This window comes from Mustela nivalis (assembly GCF_964662115.1).
Source record: "Mustela nivalis genome assembly, chromosome: 6".
Classification (NCBI taxonomy): Eukaryota; Metazoa; Chordata; class Mammalia; order Carnivora; family Mustelidae; genus Mustela; species Mustela nivalis.
The window spans coordinates 119,873,086-119,890,777 of NC_139025.1; the positions used below are offsets into that span (position 1 = coordinate 119,873,086).

Consider the following 17,692-nt stretch of genomic DNA (forward strand, 5'->3'; position numbering starts at 1 on the left):
TGGTTTGAAAATATGCATGGTATAATCTCAGTCTTTTGGTTCTAGTTGAGACCCAATTTGTGATGCAGTATGTGATCTATTCTGGAGAATGTTCCATGTGCTCTTGAGAGGAATGTGTATTCTGTTGCTTTAGGATGAAATCCTCTGAATATTTCTGTTAAGTCCCTCTGGTCCAGTGTGTCATTCAAAGCCCTTGTTTCCTTGTTGTTCTACTTAGATGATCTTTCCTCTCTGTGAGTGGGGGAGTTAAAGTCCCTTACTTTTATTGTATTATTATTATCATGAAAGTGTTTCTTTAATTTTGTTATTAATTGGCTTATATCTTTGCTTGCTCCCAATGTAGGGGCATAAATATTTACAACTGTCAGATCTTCTTGTTGGATAGACCCTTTTATTATGACTCATTGTCCTTCCTCATCTCTTATTATAGTCTTTGGTTTAAAATCTAGTTTGTGTGGTATAAGGATGGCTACTCCAGCTTTCTTTTGATGTTCATTAGCATGATAAATTGATTCTCCAACCTCTCACTTTCCATTTGGATGTGTCTTTGGGTCTAAGATGTATCTCTTATAGACAGCATATTCATGGGTCTTTTTTTTTTTTTTTTTTTTTTTAATCCATTCTGTTACCTTCTGTTTTTTGATTGGAGCAGTTAGTCTTTTTTTATATTCAGAGTAATTATTGAAGGATATGAATTTAGTGCCTTTGTATTACCTATAAAGTCACTGTTTCTATATATTGTTTCTGTTCCTTTCTGGCCTTTGTTACTTTTGGGTTCTCTCTTTACTCAAGAATCCCCTTTAATATCTCTTGTGGAGCTGGTTTAGTGTTCACAAATTCCTTTAGTTTCTCTTTGTCCTAGTAACTCTTTATCTCTCTTTCTATTCTGAATGAGACCCCTGCTGGATAAAGTATTCTTGGCTGCATATTTTTCCCATTTAGCATGCATGTTGAATATATTATGTCAGTCCTTTCCAGCCTGCCAGGCCTCTGTGGACAGGTCTGCTCTCAGCTTTTTAAAAAAAAATTTATTTATTTGAGAGAGTGACAGTGAGAGAGCATGAGTGAGGAGAAGGTGAGAAGAGAAGCAGATTTCCCATGGAGTTGGGAGCCCGATGCAGGACTCGATCCCAGGACTCCGGGATCATGACCAGAGCTGAAGGCAGTCACTTAACCCACTGAGCCACCCAGGCGCCCCTGCTCTCAGCTTTTTGTGTCTGCCTTTGTATGTTCAGGACCTCTTGTCCTGAGCTGCTTTCAGGATTTTCTCTTCATCTCTGAAATTTGCAAGCGTCACTGTTAATATGTCAAGGTATTGACCTGTTTTTATTGATCTTGAACAGGTTTTCTGGGCATTCTGGACTTGAGTGCCCATTTCCTTCCCCAAATTAGGGAAGTACTTAGCTCTAATTTGTTCAAATGAATTTTTCTGCTCATCTCCCCTCCCCCTATCTTCTGGGACTGCCCCCATTATCTGGATATTATTTTGCTTTATGGTATTTGAGTTCTTGAAGTCATCCTTCATGATCCTGTAGTTTTTTCCCCCCCACCTCAGGTTCCTTATTTTACATGATTTTTCTTATGAATCAGTGACTCACTCTTTTGCCTACTTTATCTTTGCTGTTTGAGCCTCCAATTGTGACTGCATCTGAGTAATAACATTTTAAATTTTGGCCTGAGTAGATTTTACTCTTCTATTTATACAGTAAGGGATTCTCTGTTGTCTTCTTTGATTTTTTTCAAGCCCATACCAGTATCTTTATAATCATTGTTTTAAATTCTAGTTCATACATCTTATTTATATCTGTTATTGATAAAATCCCTGGCAGTGAGTATTACCTCCTGTTTTTTCTTTTGGTGTGAGTTTCTCCATCTTGTTGTTATGTTGAGGAAAAAATAGAAGAAAATGAGAGTATAGACAAAAATAACAAAGGAAAAAACAAAACAAACCAGAAGAAACAAAAACAAAGCAAAATAAAAAAATCAAACAAGAAGTAAAACAAAACAAAACAATAAACTAGATCTTGGGTGTGTTTTGGTCTGTTTGTTAAAAGAAACTATATCCAATAAAAAAAAAAAGAAACTATATCCTACAATGGAATATCATGCAACCATCAAAAGAAATGAAATCTTGCCATTTGTAATGATGTGGGTGAAACTAGAGGGTATTATACTGAGTGAAATAAGTCAATCAGAGAAAGACAATCATCATATGATCTCTGATATGAGGAATTTGAGAGGCAGGACGAGGGGTTTGGAGGGTAGGGAAGAAAAAAAATGAAACAAGATGAGATCAGGAGGGAGACCAACCGTAAGAGACTCTTAATCTCACAAAACAAACTGAGGGTTGCTGGGGGTAGGGGGTTAGGGAGAGGGCGGTTGGGTTATGCACATTGGGGAGGGTATGTGATAATGGTGACTGCTGTGAAATGTGTAAGCCTGATGATCCACAGACCTGTACCCCTGGGGCAAATAATACATTATATGTTAATTTAAAAAAAAGGGAAACTATATCCCAAAATAGTGAAGAAAGATAATTGTATATATATAGAAAAATAAAATACAATGAAAGTAAACCAAAAATTATATATATATACTATATATATATAGTATATATATATATATATATATATATATATATATTATTCATTCATCTGTTAAAGGGTAGTAGATAAAGAAGATAGGGTTAATATATACAATGGAATATTACTCAGCCACCATTTGATTGACATGGATGGAACTGGAGGAGATTATGCTAAGTGAAATAAGTAGAGAAAGACAATTATCATATAGTTTCACTTATATGTGGAACATAAGGAATATCACAGAGGACATTAGGGGAAGAAAAACTCAAGGGGGGGAATCAGAGAGGGAGACGAACCATAAGAGACTTTGGACTCTGGGAAACAATCTGAGAGTTTCAGAGGGAAGGGAATGAAGGGATGGGTTAATCATGTGATGGGTATTAAGGAGGGCACAGCACTGGGTATTATACGCAAATAATGATCATGAAACACTGCATCAAAAATTAATGATGTACTCTATGGTGACTAACAATAAAAAAAAATAAAAATTGAGAAAGAATAAAAGAATTGAAAAAATAAAATAACTGAATGAAAATAAAGCTGGAAGATGAAAGAACTGAAAAAACCCCACCAATACTATGTACTCTTTTCCCTAAGAACCGAAGTTTTGCAGTTCTCTATCATCTGTAGACATGGTGCTATTCAGTTTTTCCTGCTGGTCATTTGGTAGAAGGGCCTTTTGCACCGATACTCAGGTTCTCTTGTCCTGGTGAAATTGCGCCTCCCTTGCCAGGGTGCTGGGCTCTGTTTAAGTAGCTCTGATTGCGCTTTGTTTAAGTGGCTCTGATTGCACTGTGTGACCCTGTTTTGCTCCTTGAACGCTTTCAGCACTGATGGCTGGATGAAAATCATGGTGCCTGAATCTTTATCCCTAGAGCTGAAAGTTTGTACCTCTCCTCTTCATTGAACCCTTACAGAAAAGCTGTCAATGACTCTGTCTCCCTGGTTTCTGTCCAAACTCTTTTCACTCAGCCTGTGATGGAGTGTTTTTATCTTAGGTATGTGCTGAAGTTTCCGGTCTCGACAAACTTTTATGGACTCCTGAGACTTGGTCCCATGCTGTTCCTCCTGGAAGTTTGTGGGATGTCTTGCTGAGCTTCTGCCTTTTGCCGAGACCCTGTCCAGAGAGTGGTTGTGTGACTCTGCAGGAGTTCATAGTTTACTGTTTACAGTTTACAGCAACACACAGCAGAAAGCTGGCATCTAGACTTGTTGTTTTCATTCTGCTTCCCCATTCCGCTGCCTTGGAACTCTGTCACACTCAGCTACTCCCATTCTTCTTGTGGCCCCGGGGATCCTGAGACTATGCTGTCCCACCTGGGATTCCAATCTGCTTTGCCATCTGAGTGCCTTTAATCCAGGAATGTCCCCCATTGTAGCAGACTCCTCTAAAATTTCCAATTTTGCATCCTCCTGCTTTTAATACTTTGCAGTAGCCTTCTTAAGCAGGCTCCTTCCTCTCTGCAGCTTTCTCAAATATATCATCCTGGATACCAAGTCTCCACACCGCCTACCTTCCAAAAAGTGGTTGCTTTTCTGTTTGTAGAATTGTAGCATTTCTTTTCTCAGATCTCCTCTTTTCACAGGTGTTCAGAATGATTTGATAACTATCTAGCTGAATTCCAGGGACCAGACAAACTTAGGGTCAGCTACTAAGTTACCAGCTACTAAGTTATCAGTTACCAGCTACTCCTCCACCATCTTAACTTAATCGCAGGACTCTGGGATCCACTGGTTACCAGCTACTCCTCCACCAGCTTAACTCCCCTCCCTGGGAATTTCTTTAGTGAGAGGAGAAAGGATATTTTGAGCATTTTCATGCCCACATAGGACTCCTCGCCTAAAAGGATAGACATAGAGGCATCTTTGGCTATTGTAAGTCTTTGAGAAAAGATGGTTTTATCAGTCATCTTGAAGTTTTCTTCTGACATGAAGCTTTCAATTTGACATCTTACTGTTTTTAAATCTCCATGTTGAGTGATTGGTAGATTTTATAAACCTCTTAACCAGAAAGTCTTTCCTTAAATAAGCCTTATTATTGTTCTTGAATTCTTCGTGTGAAACTGCTATGTAAGTAAAGCTGTGTGAAGTTTTGACTAAGTCGTTGTGATTGGTAACTATGCATGCTGTTTACCTCACATTGGTGTTTGGTCAGATAGGGAAAGGTCCCTGCTATATTACTGTATTTTGTATTTGCATTACTGTATTATTGATACAGTAGAAGCATCCTGACCTGTGAGATCTGGTTCTGGGGTGACAGGGTCATTGAAAACATTGGAGGAAGTGGGAATTGCCAGCTGAGCTATGTGAACAACAGGCATTTTGCAAGACATCAAAGTGTATACACATTCTCTGATGTTTGTGTGTGGGTTTGTTGCATTGAGCATTGGTGTGTTTATATCAATGACCACCCACTAGTGTATCATCTACAATTTTAGATCAGGGATTGGCTGTTTTTGCAAATAGATTTGTATTGGAATGCCACCTTGCTTACTAATTGTCTGTGGCTGCTTTCCTGTGACAGTGGAACGCTTGGATACTTGTGACAGAGATCACATTGTCCACAAAGCCTAAAAAAATATTTACCACCTGAACTTTAACAAAAAAGTTTGTTGATATTTAGTTTAGATTATTTAAAATAGAATTTCTTTTTTCTTACTTTACAATTTTTAGCAGTTTTTTTTAGTAATTCACATTTATTACATTTTTGCAGAGTTTTTAGCTTAGTTATCAGAGTTGAAAGAATGCAACCACACTTCTGTAATTTGTTTTATCCCTTTATGTAATATTTAACTAGATTATGCTAACAAATGTTATTGGAAATAAATGCTGTCATGCAGTTAACTTGTAGTGAGCATAACAGGAACAGTGTGTGGGGCAGACCTGGGAGACAGTGGTCAAGGAGCTGTAACTTTTTGTGGTGGGCCAAGTTAAGGTATTTTATGGAGGCAGTGGGGTTTTTGTTCTGTTTTCACTACTAGCTTGAACTGAACCCACTCGTTGAGCCCAAACTAGTAAGGGTCAGGAGTTTTTTTTTTTTTTTAAAGATTTTATTTATTTATTTGACAGACAGAGATCACAAGTAGGCAGAGAGGCAGGCAGAGAGAGAGAGAGAGGGGGAAGCAGGCTTCCTGCGGAGCAGGGAGCCCGATGCGGGGCTCGATCCCAGGACCCTGAGATCATGACCCGAGCCGAAGGCAGCAGCCCAAACCACTGAGCCACACAGGCGCCCCAGGGTCAGGAGTTTGTTATTCTTTTAACTAAAACAAAAAGAAAACCCAGCTATCCTTTTCTTAATTGCTTCTGTATCAACCTGAAGTATCAACTAGATTTCATTTGGTCAGAAGTCACCTGTGTAGTGTTAACAAAATATATTAGTGGTCTAGGTTTGTTATGGGTTATATTGAGTATTTTCAGCCATTTAAAAGTTGCATTAAGATATACAGTTACTTTTACTGAAATGTATTTGTGTTTTTTTTAGGTCAAGTGTGGTCTTGGGGAGATGGTGACTATGGGAAATTGGGCAGAGGTGGTAGTGATGGCTGCAAAACACCGAAGCTTATTGAAAAGCTTCAGGATTTGGATGTCGTGAAGGTTCGATGTGGAAGTCAATTTTCTATAGCTCTGACGAAAGATGGCCAAGTTTATTCATGGGGAAAAGGTGACAACCAGAGACTTGGGCATGGAACAGAAGAACATGTTCGTTATCCCAAACTCTTGGAAGGCTTGCAAGGTGAGTGCAAAATGTAAACTTTTAAAACTCTTTGAAGCTTTTTCTTTAGTAATCTTTTAAAGTTTGCAGGTTTTTCTTTTTTTTTTTTTTTAACCTAATATTTCATGAATGACTTACATTAGAAGGCTTTGACCCACATTTTCGTAGGTATGGATAATAATGGAAAGTAGTTTATCTCTATTAAAAAATGGTGTAGGGCACCTCAGTGGCTCAGTCCGTTAAGTGTCTGCCTTTGGCTCAGGTCATGATCCCAGAGTCCTGCGATTAAGTCTCACATCGGGCTCCCTGCTCTGCAGGAAGCCTGCTTCTCCCTCTGCCTCTACCTCTCTCTCTGTCTCTCCTGAATAAAATATATTTTAAAAAATGGTGTAGAATTATTCTCACCAGATTTCATTTGAAACTCATTCAATTATACTAATATTGGTAAGTCCTTTTTGTGGGAGGCATCTTTTCATCATTAAGTAAGCTACCCTTAGTGAAGTTAACTTCTATCGGTGAGGTTACCAGTAGTTATACTGGTAGTTATACTTGAGATATGGCTAAGATGATAGATACGCATGGTGCTGTGGGAGCATAGTAGGAGATAAGATTGGTGTGTGGAGTGGTCTCATTTGAACTTATGATGGGTAAATCCTGCTTGTTTGGTTTCAAGGACAGCCAAGATGCATTCTAGATAGAATGGGAGCCAGGGCATGTAGGTGTACTTTGAAGATGCCTTCTTAAGTATGGGACAGGTTGGTGATAGGTATATCAGGTAGCCTGTAGTGCTAAAGGGGGTGGCCAGACTGTTTTTTAAAGGAGTAAATGGTAAATATTTTAGGTTTGAGTATCATACATTGTACGTCTCAACTACTGTCTGGTGTTGTAGCCCAAAAGGATCCATAGATAATATATAAATTTAAACACATTGGGCCTAGCTGTGTTGTAGTACAACTTCATTCATGAAAACAGCCCTTGGCCTTATTTACATGAGGGATGGAGTTTGTTGAATCCCTGAACTAGATTCTACTTTGTTTATGTTTTTGCTTTTTTGTCAAGGGAGTTTGGAATTGAGGCTTTTACATGGGACTTGCTTGTTTCTTTTACCATCATCATTATTTTAAAACATATTAATACCTTGACGTACCTGGGTTAGTTAAGTGTCTGACTCTTGGTTTTGGTTCAGGTCATGATCTCAGGGTCATGAGATTGGAGCCCCCACATTGGGCTCTGTGCTTGACAAGGAGTCTGCTTGAGATTCCTTCTCTTCCTCTCTCTGCCTCTCCCTGCTTGCACATACATGTGCTTTCTCCCTCTCTCTAAAAAAAAAAAAAATCATAAAATCTTTAAAACATATTAATACCAAGAAGATATTATAGTATTTGTTATTTTCTAAGTTTCTGAGATAAGTTGTAGGGTAATACAGTTGGTTGTATGTTATGGAGCTGTGTTTGAATTTTGTTAGCCTTCTTGTTTATAAATTTTTTTCACTTAGTAAAGGAAATCTACTTCCTCAGCTACACTTATTAGATACAGAGATGAAATATGTTAATATGAAAGCATTTAAATGATTGATGGTACAGTCATTTTGGTCATCACTTATGTCAGCGTATGATAAGCTCAAGATAAAATTGTTCTCCTTACTCTGGTAGAATTTTGTAGCTGAATTACTTTTGATGTTGACATTTTTGAAAACATCCCTTGTGTTGGTAATGTTAGATTTACTTTTAAGCAAAAATACAATGCTTTAATACTATTTAAATAGGAAAAAATATACTTGAATCATTTTACTGCGGAGAAAAAGATTTTGTTTTAGAAAGCTTTGTTAGTGAAGATAGCCCACAACCTGGGCTATAAAGCACATGCTAACATATTTAAAAGAAGAGAGATCAAACAATGTCTGGTTTCAGACTATAAGGGAATTAAACTAAAAATTGTATCAGAAAGATAGTTGGAAAGTCCCCAAATATGTAGAGATTAAAAAACAAACTTCCAAATAACACATGGTCAAACCAAAATCTTAAGAGAAATTTTAAAATATTTTGAACAAATGAAAATGAGAACAACTTACCAAAATTTGTGGGATGCAGTGAAAGTAGTGCTTAGAAGGAAATTTATAACATTGAAAGCATATGTTAGAAAAGAAGAAAAATCTAAAGTAAGTAATCTTTGTGTACAGGAAAGAAAACCATAAATAAAATGTAAAGCCTGGATGGCTCAGTTGGTTAAGCATTTGAATCTTGATATTGGCTTAGGTCATGATCTCAGGGTTGTGAGATTGAGCCCCCATTGGGCTCTGCACTGGGCATGGAGCCTGCTTAAGATTCTCTCTCTTCCTCTCTCTCTGCATCCCTCCTGTCTCAAAACAACAACAATGAAAACAAACCACCAAAATGTAAAAGCAACCTATAGAATATAGAATGGGAGAAAATATTTATAAATCATATATCTGATAAGGGATTAACATCCAAAATATAAAAAGGACTCTTAAAATTCAGTGGCAAAACAAAAACCTACCCCATAGCCAATTTTATTAAAAATTAGGAAGAGGATCTGAGTAGACATTTTTCCAAAGATGAGTTCTAGATGGCTAGCAGGTACATGAAAAAGGTGCTCAACATCATTAATCTTCAGAGAAATGGACATCAAAACTACAGGTGAGAGAACACTTCAAACCTGTTTGAATGGCTATTATCAAAAAGACAAGAAAGTGTTGGTGAAGATGTGGAGAAAAAGAAACTGTTGTGCAATGTTGATGGGAATGTGAATTGGTATAGCAACTGTAGAAAACAGTAAGAGGCTTTACAAAAAATTAAAAAGAGAATTACCAGATGATTCTGTAATTCCACTCCTGGGTGTTTATCTGAAGGATGTAAATATGTGAACTCAGAAAGGTATTGGCATCCTCATGTTTGTTGCAGCATTATTCACAGTAACCAAGATATGGAAGGAAACAACCTAAGTGTCCCATTGATAGATGAGAAGATAAAGGAAATGTAGTATACATACGATGGAATATTATTCAGCCATAGAAAAGAAGGTAATGCTTTTGTGTTAACATGGATGGACCTTGAGGGCATTATGCTAAATGAATAGGTCAGATAGAGACAGATAAACACTGTATAATTCTACTTGTATGTGAAATTAAAAAAAAAACCCAAATTCCCCCCAAACCCCCACCAAACTCTTAGATGTTGGGAATATATTGGTGGTTGCCAGAGTTGGGGATTGCAGGGGGTGGGTAAAGTGGGTGAAGGTGGTCAGAAAGTACAAATTCCCAGTTGTGAAATAAGTCCTGCAGATACAATATATAGCATGGTGACTGTAGCTATTAACACCTTACTGTATATTTGAAAGTTGCCAAGAGAACAGATCTTAAAAGCTCTCATCACCGGAAAAAAAATTTGTGATCATGTATGGTTATAGATGTTTAAAAAGAAATCAATAGTCTAAGTTTCCGCCTTAGGTAACTAGATGTCGGAGAGCAAATTGAATCCAAAATAAGAAGTAAAGAAATAATGAGAATTAAAGAAGAAATCAGTGAAATTGAAAACAGAAAATCAAATAGAGAAGTTCAAGGAAACCAAAAGCTGGTTCTTTGAAAAGATTAATATACTTTTAAAAGTATATTTTGGCTAAGAAAAATATAAAATATAAAAGTATACTTTATATAATATATATTATATAATATATAATATATTATATAAAAATATATTTTATATAAAATATAAATATAAAAGTATACTTTAGGCTAAGAAAAAAAGGAAAACATGGCACAAATTACTAATATCAGAAATGAAAGAGAAAACATTACTACAGATCCTGTTAACATTGTAGAGGTGATAAAGGAATACTAAGAACAACTCTATGCCCGCAAATTTGGTAACTTTGATGAAATGAACCATTTTTAAAAGACACAATTTGCCAAAATTCATATAAGAAGAAATAGACAAATTGAATAGGCTTACATCTCTTAAAGAAATTAAGTCAATAATTAATAACTTTCCAAAACAGAAAGCACGAGGCCCAGATGGGTTTATTGTTGAATTCTATCAAAAATTTCAGGAAGAAATTATACCAGTTCTCTCTAATATCTTTCAGAGAAAGAAGCAAAGGAATACTTCTTTTTTTTTTTTTTTTTTTTAAGATTTTATTTATTTATTTGACAGAGAGAGATTACAAGTAGGCAGAGAGGCAGGCAGAGAGAGAGAGGAGGAAGCAGGCTCCCTGCTGAGCAGAGAGCCCGATGCAGGACTCGATCCCAGGACCCTGAGATCATGACCTGAGCCGAAGGCAGCGGCTTAACCCACTGAGCCACCCAGGCGCCCCAAAGGAATACTTCTTAATTCATTCTGCAAGGCCAGCATTACCCTAATACCAAAGCCAGACAAAAATATTACTAGAAAAGAAAATTACAGACCAACATCTCTCATGAATATAGATGCAATAATCTTCAACAAAATATTAGCAAATTAAATTCAACAATGTATAGAAAGAATTAAACATCACGACCAAATTGAATTTATTCTACATATGCAATGCTGGCTAGTTCGACATTCAAAAACCAATTAATATAATCCATGGAATTGAGAGAGTAAGAAGAAAAATCACATGAGCATATTAATAGCTGCCTAAAAGCATTCGGTAAAGTCCAGTACCTGTTCATGATAAAAACTTTCAGCAAACTAGGAATGGAGAGAACTTCATGAACTTGATAAAGAAAATCTATAAAAATCCTACAGCTAATGTCATACTTAGTGGTGAGAAACTTGAAGCTTTCCCACTAAGATAAAGTACAAGGGGAAGATGTCTCATCTCACTGTTTCTTTTCAAAATCATACTGGAAGTTCTAGCTAATGTAAGAAAACAGCGAAAGGATATTAAAGGTATACAGATAGAGAAGGAAGAAACAAAACTATCTTTGTTCACAGATGACATGAATGTTTATGTAGAAAATCTGAAAGGATCAACAAAAAAAACTGGAAGTAATAAATGATTATAGCAGACTTGCAGGATACAAAGCTAATTAATGTACCAAAGTCACTTGGTGTATACCTTAGTTCCTATATATACCAGCAACTAAGAAGTGGATTTTGAAATAAAAACAAAATACCATTTACATTAGTATTAAAAAAGTGAGATACATAGGTTTAATTCTAACAAAGTAAGTATAAGACCTTTATGAGGAAAATTACAAAACTGATGAATGAGATCGAAGGAGAACTAATAAATTGAGAGATATTCTATGTTCATGAGTAGGAAGACTGAACACTAACTTCTTTCTATCTTGATCTATACATTTAATGCAAGACAAACTGATTCTAAATTTTATGTGGAAAGACAAAAGACCTAGAATAACTAACTAACACAGTATTGAAGGAGAAGGTCAGGTTGAGGACTGACACTACCCAACTTCAAGACTTAATATAAAGCTGTAGTGGGGAGCCTGGGTGGCTCAGTGGGTTAAAGCCTCTGCCTTCGGCTCGGGTCATGATCTCAGGGTCCTGGGATCAAGCCCCACATTGGGCTTTCTGCTCAGCAGGAGCCTTCTTCCCCCTTTCTCTCTGCCTGCCTCTCTGCCTACTTGTGATCTCTCTCTCTGTCAAATAAATAAATAAAATTTAAAAAAATATATAAAGCTGTAGTAATCAAGAAAGCATGGCATTGGGTCACCTGGTTACCTTAGTGGTCATGCCTTCAGCTCAGGTCATGGTCCCAGGATCCTGGGATCGAGCCCTGCATCGGGCTCTCTGCTCAGTGGGGAGCCTGCTTCCCCCTCTCTCTCTGCCTGCCTCTCTGCCTACTTGTGATGTCTATTTGTCAAATAAATAAAATCTTTATATTAAAAAAAAGGCGTGGCATTGACTAAAGTATAGACAAATAGATCATTGGAACAAAATAGCTGAGAAATAGACCTGCATAAGTATAGTTAATTGATCTTTGAGAAGGGAGCCAAAGCAATACAATGAAGCAAAGGTAGCTTTTTCAACAAATGGTTTTGGAACAAGTAGACATTCACATGCCAAAAACAAAAAAAACCTCAAAATGCAAAAAACCCAAAAAGAAACAGTGAATAATTGATCATGGGTGAGGCTATGCATGTGTTAGGGTGGGAAGAATATGGGAAATCTCTGTGCCTTTTTCTTAGTTTTGCTGTGAACCTAAAAGTATTCTAAAAATATAAAGTTTCAGTGAGGCAAAAAGAATATACTTTGCGTGATTATACCTTGGGACAAGAGAATATGATTTAATGATTAATTAAAATACAGTTGTCTCTTTCTGAATGAAAATCTGAATAAGGAGAAAAAAGTATGAAAAGATCCTTTTCATACCTTAGTATTATTTAATATTCAGGCTGTAGGTCTTAATAAATTGTAGTTAGTAGAATGTATTGGATTTTAATTACATACATGAAGCAGATGAATTATACAAAATATTAAAGCAATGAATTATCCTTTAGAAGCTGACATTAAATACCTCCTTACCTGGATGACCTACAGCAGAAGTCAGGTGTGAAGCTGTATTGCATCATTGTTTCCTCCTAGGGAAGAAGGTAATTGATGTGGCTGCAGGCTCCACCCACTGCCTGGCTCTGACGGAAGACAGTGAGGTCCATAGCTGGGGGAGCAACGACCAGTGCCAGCACTTTGACACTTTGCGTGTGACCAAGCCAGAACCTGCCGCACTGCCAGGACTGGATACCAAACACATAGTTGGAATTGCCTGTGGACCTGCTCAGGTACTGAGTAGATAGTGTCGTTAGGTATTTTGTGGAATTTTGTCTTCCTGTCCTTCATTGCTAGTATGAAGAAATAGCATTGACTTGTGTGTGTTATCCTTATATCCTGTAGTTGCAGTCAGTATGATGTTGAAGAGTGGTGAGAGGGAATGCATTTAGTCTTTCACCATTTGCTAGGATGTTAGCTGTAGGATTTTTTTTTTGGTAGATGCTTTATCAGATTAAGAAAGTTTCCTTTAACTCCTACTTCTTTTTTTTTTTAACTTTATTTTTTCAGGGGCGCCTGGGTGGCTCAGTGGGTTAAAGCCTCTGCCTTTGGCTCAGGTCATGATCCCAGAGTCCTGGGATCAAGCCCATCAGTCTCTCTGCTCAGCAGGGAGCCTGCCTGCTTCCCCCTCTCTTTCTGCCTACTTGTGCTCTCTGTCAAATAAATAAATAAAATCTTTAAAAAAACAAAACAAAACCAAAACTTTATTTTTTCAGTGTTCCAAGATTTATGGTTTATGCATCACACCCAGTGCTCCATGCAGTTCGTGGCCTCCTTAATACCCACCACCGGGCTCACCTAACCCCCCACTTACCTCCTTCTTTGAAAGTTTTTTCTAAAACTGAATAGATGCTTAATTTTGTCAATGCTTTTTTCTTCTCAAAGGATATGATCTTGTAGTTTTCCTTTAGTCTGTTTATATGGTAGAATATGTTAATTGCTTTTCAAATATTGATCAGACCTTGCATTACTGAGATAACCCCACTTGGTTATTTCTTATATATTGTTTTATTTGATTTACTAATTACATTTTTGAGGATTTCTCTGCTGATGGTCATCAGAGGTAATTGGTTTGTGGATTTTTTGTGTGTGTGTGGTTTTATACTGTATGTCTGTCTTTTATCTGGGTAAAATTGGCCTTATAAAAAATATTGACAGGTGTTCCTTTCTCTTATTTTCTAGAAGGGATTGTGTAGAATTAGTGTTATTTCTTCTTTAAATGTTTTTTTGCGAATCCATCTGAGCCAAGAGATTTCTTTCTCAAGAGATTTTTAAGTAAAAATTGTTTCCTTAAGAGAGACAGAGCTAATATTTAGAATTTTTTTTTCTTGAGTGGGTTTTCTTGGTTTGTGGCTCTCAAGGAGTTGTTCCATTTCATCTGAGTTGTTTGATTTTTGTGTATGAAGTTTTCCTTAGTATTCATCTACTAATCATTTGAAGTCTTTGGGGTCTGCAGTAACATTGTATTGGTATCTTTTTTCTTATTTTTCTTTGCCAGTTTTACCTAGAGGTTTATCCATTTTATTATCTTTTTAAAGAACTAGATTTTAGTTTCATTAATTTTCCCTTGGTTTTTTGCTTTTTGTTTCATTGGTTAATTCTCTTGTCTTTGTTATTTTTTTTCCCTTTTCAGCTTGCTTTGGGTTCATTTTATTTTATTTTTTTTGTTGTTGTTTCTTCAGCTTAGGTTAATTTTAGAACCTTCTTCTTTTGTAATATTTAAGCAGCTGCTGCTATAAATTCCCTTCTAAGCTTTAATTGCACCCACACATTTTGATGTATTTTCTTTTTCTTTTTTTTTTTTTTTTTAAAGATTTTATTTATTTATTTGACAGACAGAGATCACAAGCAGGCAGAGAGGCAGGCAGAGAGAGAGGGGAGGAAGCAGGCTCCCCGCGGAGCAGAGAGCCCGATGCAGGGCTCGATCCCAGGACCCTGGGATCATGACCTGAGCCGAAAGCAGAGGCTTTAACCCACTGAGCCACCCAGGCGCCCCTTTTTTTGATGTATTTTCATTTTTGTTCAGTTCAAAAATTCTCTAATTTCTCTTGAAAATTGCTCTATGATCTATGGATTATTGTGTCATTTAATTTCAAAGTATTTTGAGATTGTTCTGTTACTATTCTGTTACTGATTTCTAGTTTAATTTTCTGGTGGTTAGAGAATAGACTATGTGATTTCAGTTCTTCTAGATTTGTTCAGATTTGTTTTATGTCTCAGGATATGTTCCCTTATAAGTTAATGTTCAGGTGGTGTGTGTGTTTAAAAAGAATTGTATATTTTATTGTTGATGTGTTTTGCTGTTGTCGGGTGAAGTGTTCTATAATGTCAATTAAATTCTGTTCATTGATGGTATTCTATTCTACATCCTTGCTGATTTTCTGTCTCTTTCTAGGAGGCTAGTGTTTGTATTTCCAAGTATAATTATGTATTTCTCCATGCCTTTTTTCAGTTCTGTCAGTTTTTTTTAATATCACTGCTTTTGGTCATGAAAAAATTATGGTTGCACTGTGCAGTGGCGTTAAGTATATTCATGAAATTGTATAACTGTCACTGCTATCCATCTCCAGAATTTTTCATCATCCTAAATAGAAACTCTGTACCCATTAAACAATTACTCTTCATTTCTCCTGCCTCCTGGTCCCTCATAGCCTCAAAATTATTTTCTGTTTCTGTGAATTTGCCTATTCAAGATACCTCTTATTGGGGTGCCTGGGTGGCTCAGTAGGTTAAAGCCTCTGCCTGGTCCCTGGGATCGAGCCCCGCATCAGGCTCTCTGCTCAGCGGGGAGTCTGCTTCCTTCTCTCCTGATAAATAAATAAGATAAATAAAGTCTTAAAAAAAAAGATACCTCTTATAAATGGAATCATATAATATTTGACCTTTGGTGTCTAACTTGTTTCATTTCATATTTTCAAGGTTGATCCATGTTATAGCATGTTTCAGGATTTTATTCTTTGTAAAGGATTAATAATATTCCATTGTATTTATAGCCTACATTTTGTTCATTTATTCCTCCTTCAGTGGACTCATGAGTTGTACCTTTTGGCTGTTGTGAATAATGATAGTGAATCTCACCTGTGAGACAGTCTAAGAGCTGAATGTGTAGATTCATTTTAGTTTCTTGTGATTCTAACATAGAGTTTTGCTTGGTCATCGTGTTCTGAGTGGTCCATTGGCCTCCGTGTCCCATTTGTGGTAGACATCTGCTCAATGACTTTTGAGCAGCTGGACCTCCTATTGCGTCAAGTGAGTGAAGGGATGGATGGCACTGCTGACTGGCCTCCACCTCAAGAGAAAGAGTGCATGGCTGTGGCAACGCTGAATCTTCTACGACTTCAGGTATTAATGATTTCCTTTTCTCTGCCTCCCTTTGTAAGTGTCTTAGGTATTTGTAATAATGTTTCTGTATATTGATGGGAATGGGTTTTATCCTGTTAAGTGAACTGCTAATGAAAATTTTAAATTATTTGTATTTAGATTACTTAGATTAGGTTATTTAGATTATGATGGAGTATAATTTAAATGAGGTTTAAAACATCAGTCTAGTTATCTTAAATTTATTCTGGAAGTCAGTCTTTGCATGCAGGTAAGTGTCTATGTATGGATTGTATTATTTCTGCAGTAATCAGCTTGCATTCATAGTGGAGTCAGTCTTGAATTTACTGTTCTTCTGTGTGGAGGAACAACTGGGTGAGGCAGTAGATAATTGAGAGACCAGCTGAATGTGCTAGCCAATTTCTGGAGTGTGAAAGTTCAACACAGTCAGCTTGGGCTCCCTCCAGTAGGACCTCTACTTTGTTACAGGGAAGGTTGAGGTTAAAAGTCAAAATAAGAAAAGCAACAAAAATTTTCCTTCCTTCCTCTTTCCTTTCTTCCTTCTATAAAACTATAGCTGAAATCTTTGGTCATCCCATTTTTCTTGGTAATAAAATCTACGACTTAATGTCAAGAGACTGGTTTTTTTTTTTAACAAAGTAATTTTTCCCTTTCTAATACAAGGATTTCTATGTAACCAATCGTGTCCCCCCTCTGCTCTCTCCCCATTTTTGCCTTGTTTCTAAAAAACACATAGATGAATATTATGTTTAGTTACATTAATCAAATCAACAGAAGTTTGGAGAGTACTTCTCTTTCCCAAAAGTCTTTTGTAGGAGCTCATTTATTAGGCCCATTGTGGTCCCCTTCATGAATCTACCCAGTTGTTTGTCGCTTCCTGTTGTTTGTAGCATTCTTGCTGTCTGGTCAGTACTATGGAGAAAGATCTTGTACATGTCTCAGGCTTGATTTTTTTTTGGCCCATATTTGCCTTGTGCCTTATGTTTTTCTGTTGCTTTGTTACATCTTTCTAGGTCCTTATGCTTTAGTTGTATCATTTTAAAATTTAAATATTCACTTAACAAAGCTTGAGTCTTAAAAAGCATCTAGTTTGAGAATCTTTATTCACTACGTTAATTAATTTTTTTAGAGTTATTTTGATTGCTCGTGTACTTGAATTTAGATTTTCTGATTAGTTTTGTGTAAGGTTATTCTTCATTTTCTTATTTCTTGATAAAGTTTCCAAAACAGTTTTTTCTTTTCAAATACCTTTCATTGTTCCTAAGCTTTTCAGTTTGATTTCTGGACATTAATCAAGTTACAAAAAAATAAAATATTTCTTAATTCCACAAAGTGTTAAGTTAACCAGTACTTCTCCTTCTGAAAAACATAGGGGTTATAGGATGCATTAAACCTATGCTCCCCTTTCCACCTTCTGTATTTAAATTGTCAGGTAGTTTATTGTTACACTGAATCTAAAACACACTGATTTGTGATGTGTATGTGTCCCTAAAAGAAAAATGCTCCCAGTTGTGATACGCAAGATATATTTCTTCTGATTTAAGACATGA

The 17,692-nt window shown here is 36.5% G+C and overlaps 1 protein-coding gene across 8 annotated transcripts in view; it reads left to right on the top strand.

Moving 5' to 3' along the window:
• The window catches only part of HERC2 (HECT and RLD domain containing E3 ubiquitin protein ligase 2), a 237,444-nt gene that overhangs the window by 72,313 nt on the left and 147,439 nt on the right, over nt 1-17,692 (top strand). For all 8 annotated transcript variants that reach the window (XM_082735976.1, XM_082735972.1, XM_082735973.1 and 5 more), the window contains exons 15-17: nt 6,067-6,318; nt 12,843-13,036; nt 15,945-16,145. In XM_082735976.1, the coding sequence (XP_082592102.1) occupies nt 6,067-6,318; nt 12,843-13,036; nt 15,945-16,145 (647 nt within the window). The remainder of the gene's footprint in view (nt 1-6,066; nt 6,319-12,842; nt 13,037-15,944; nt 16,146-17,692) is intronic.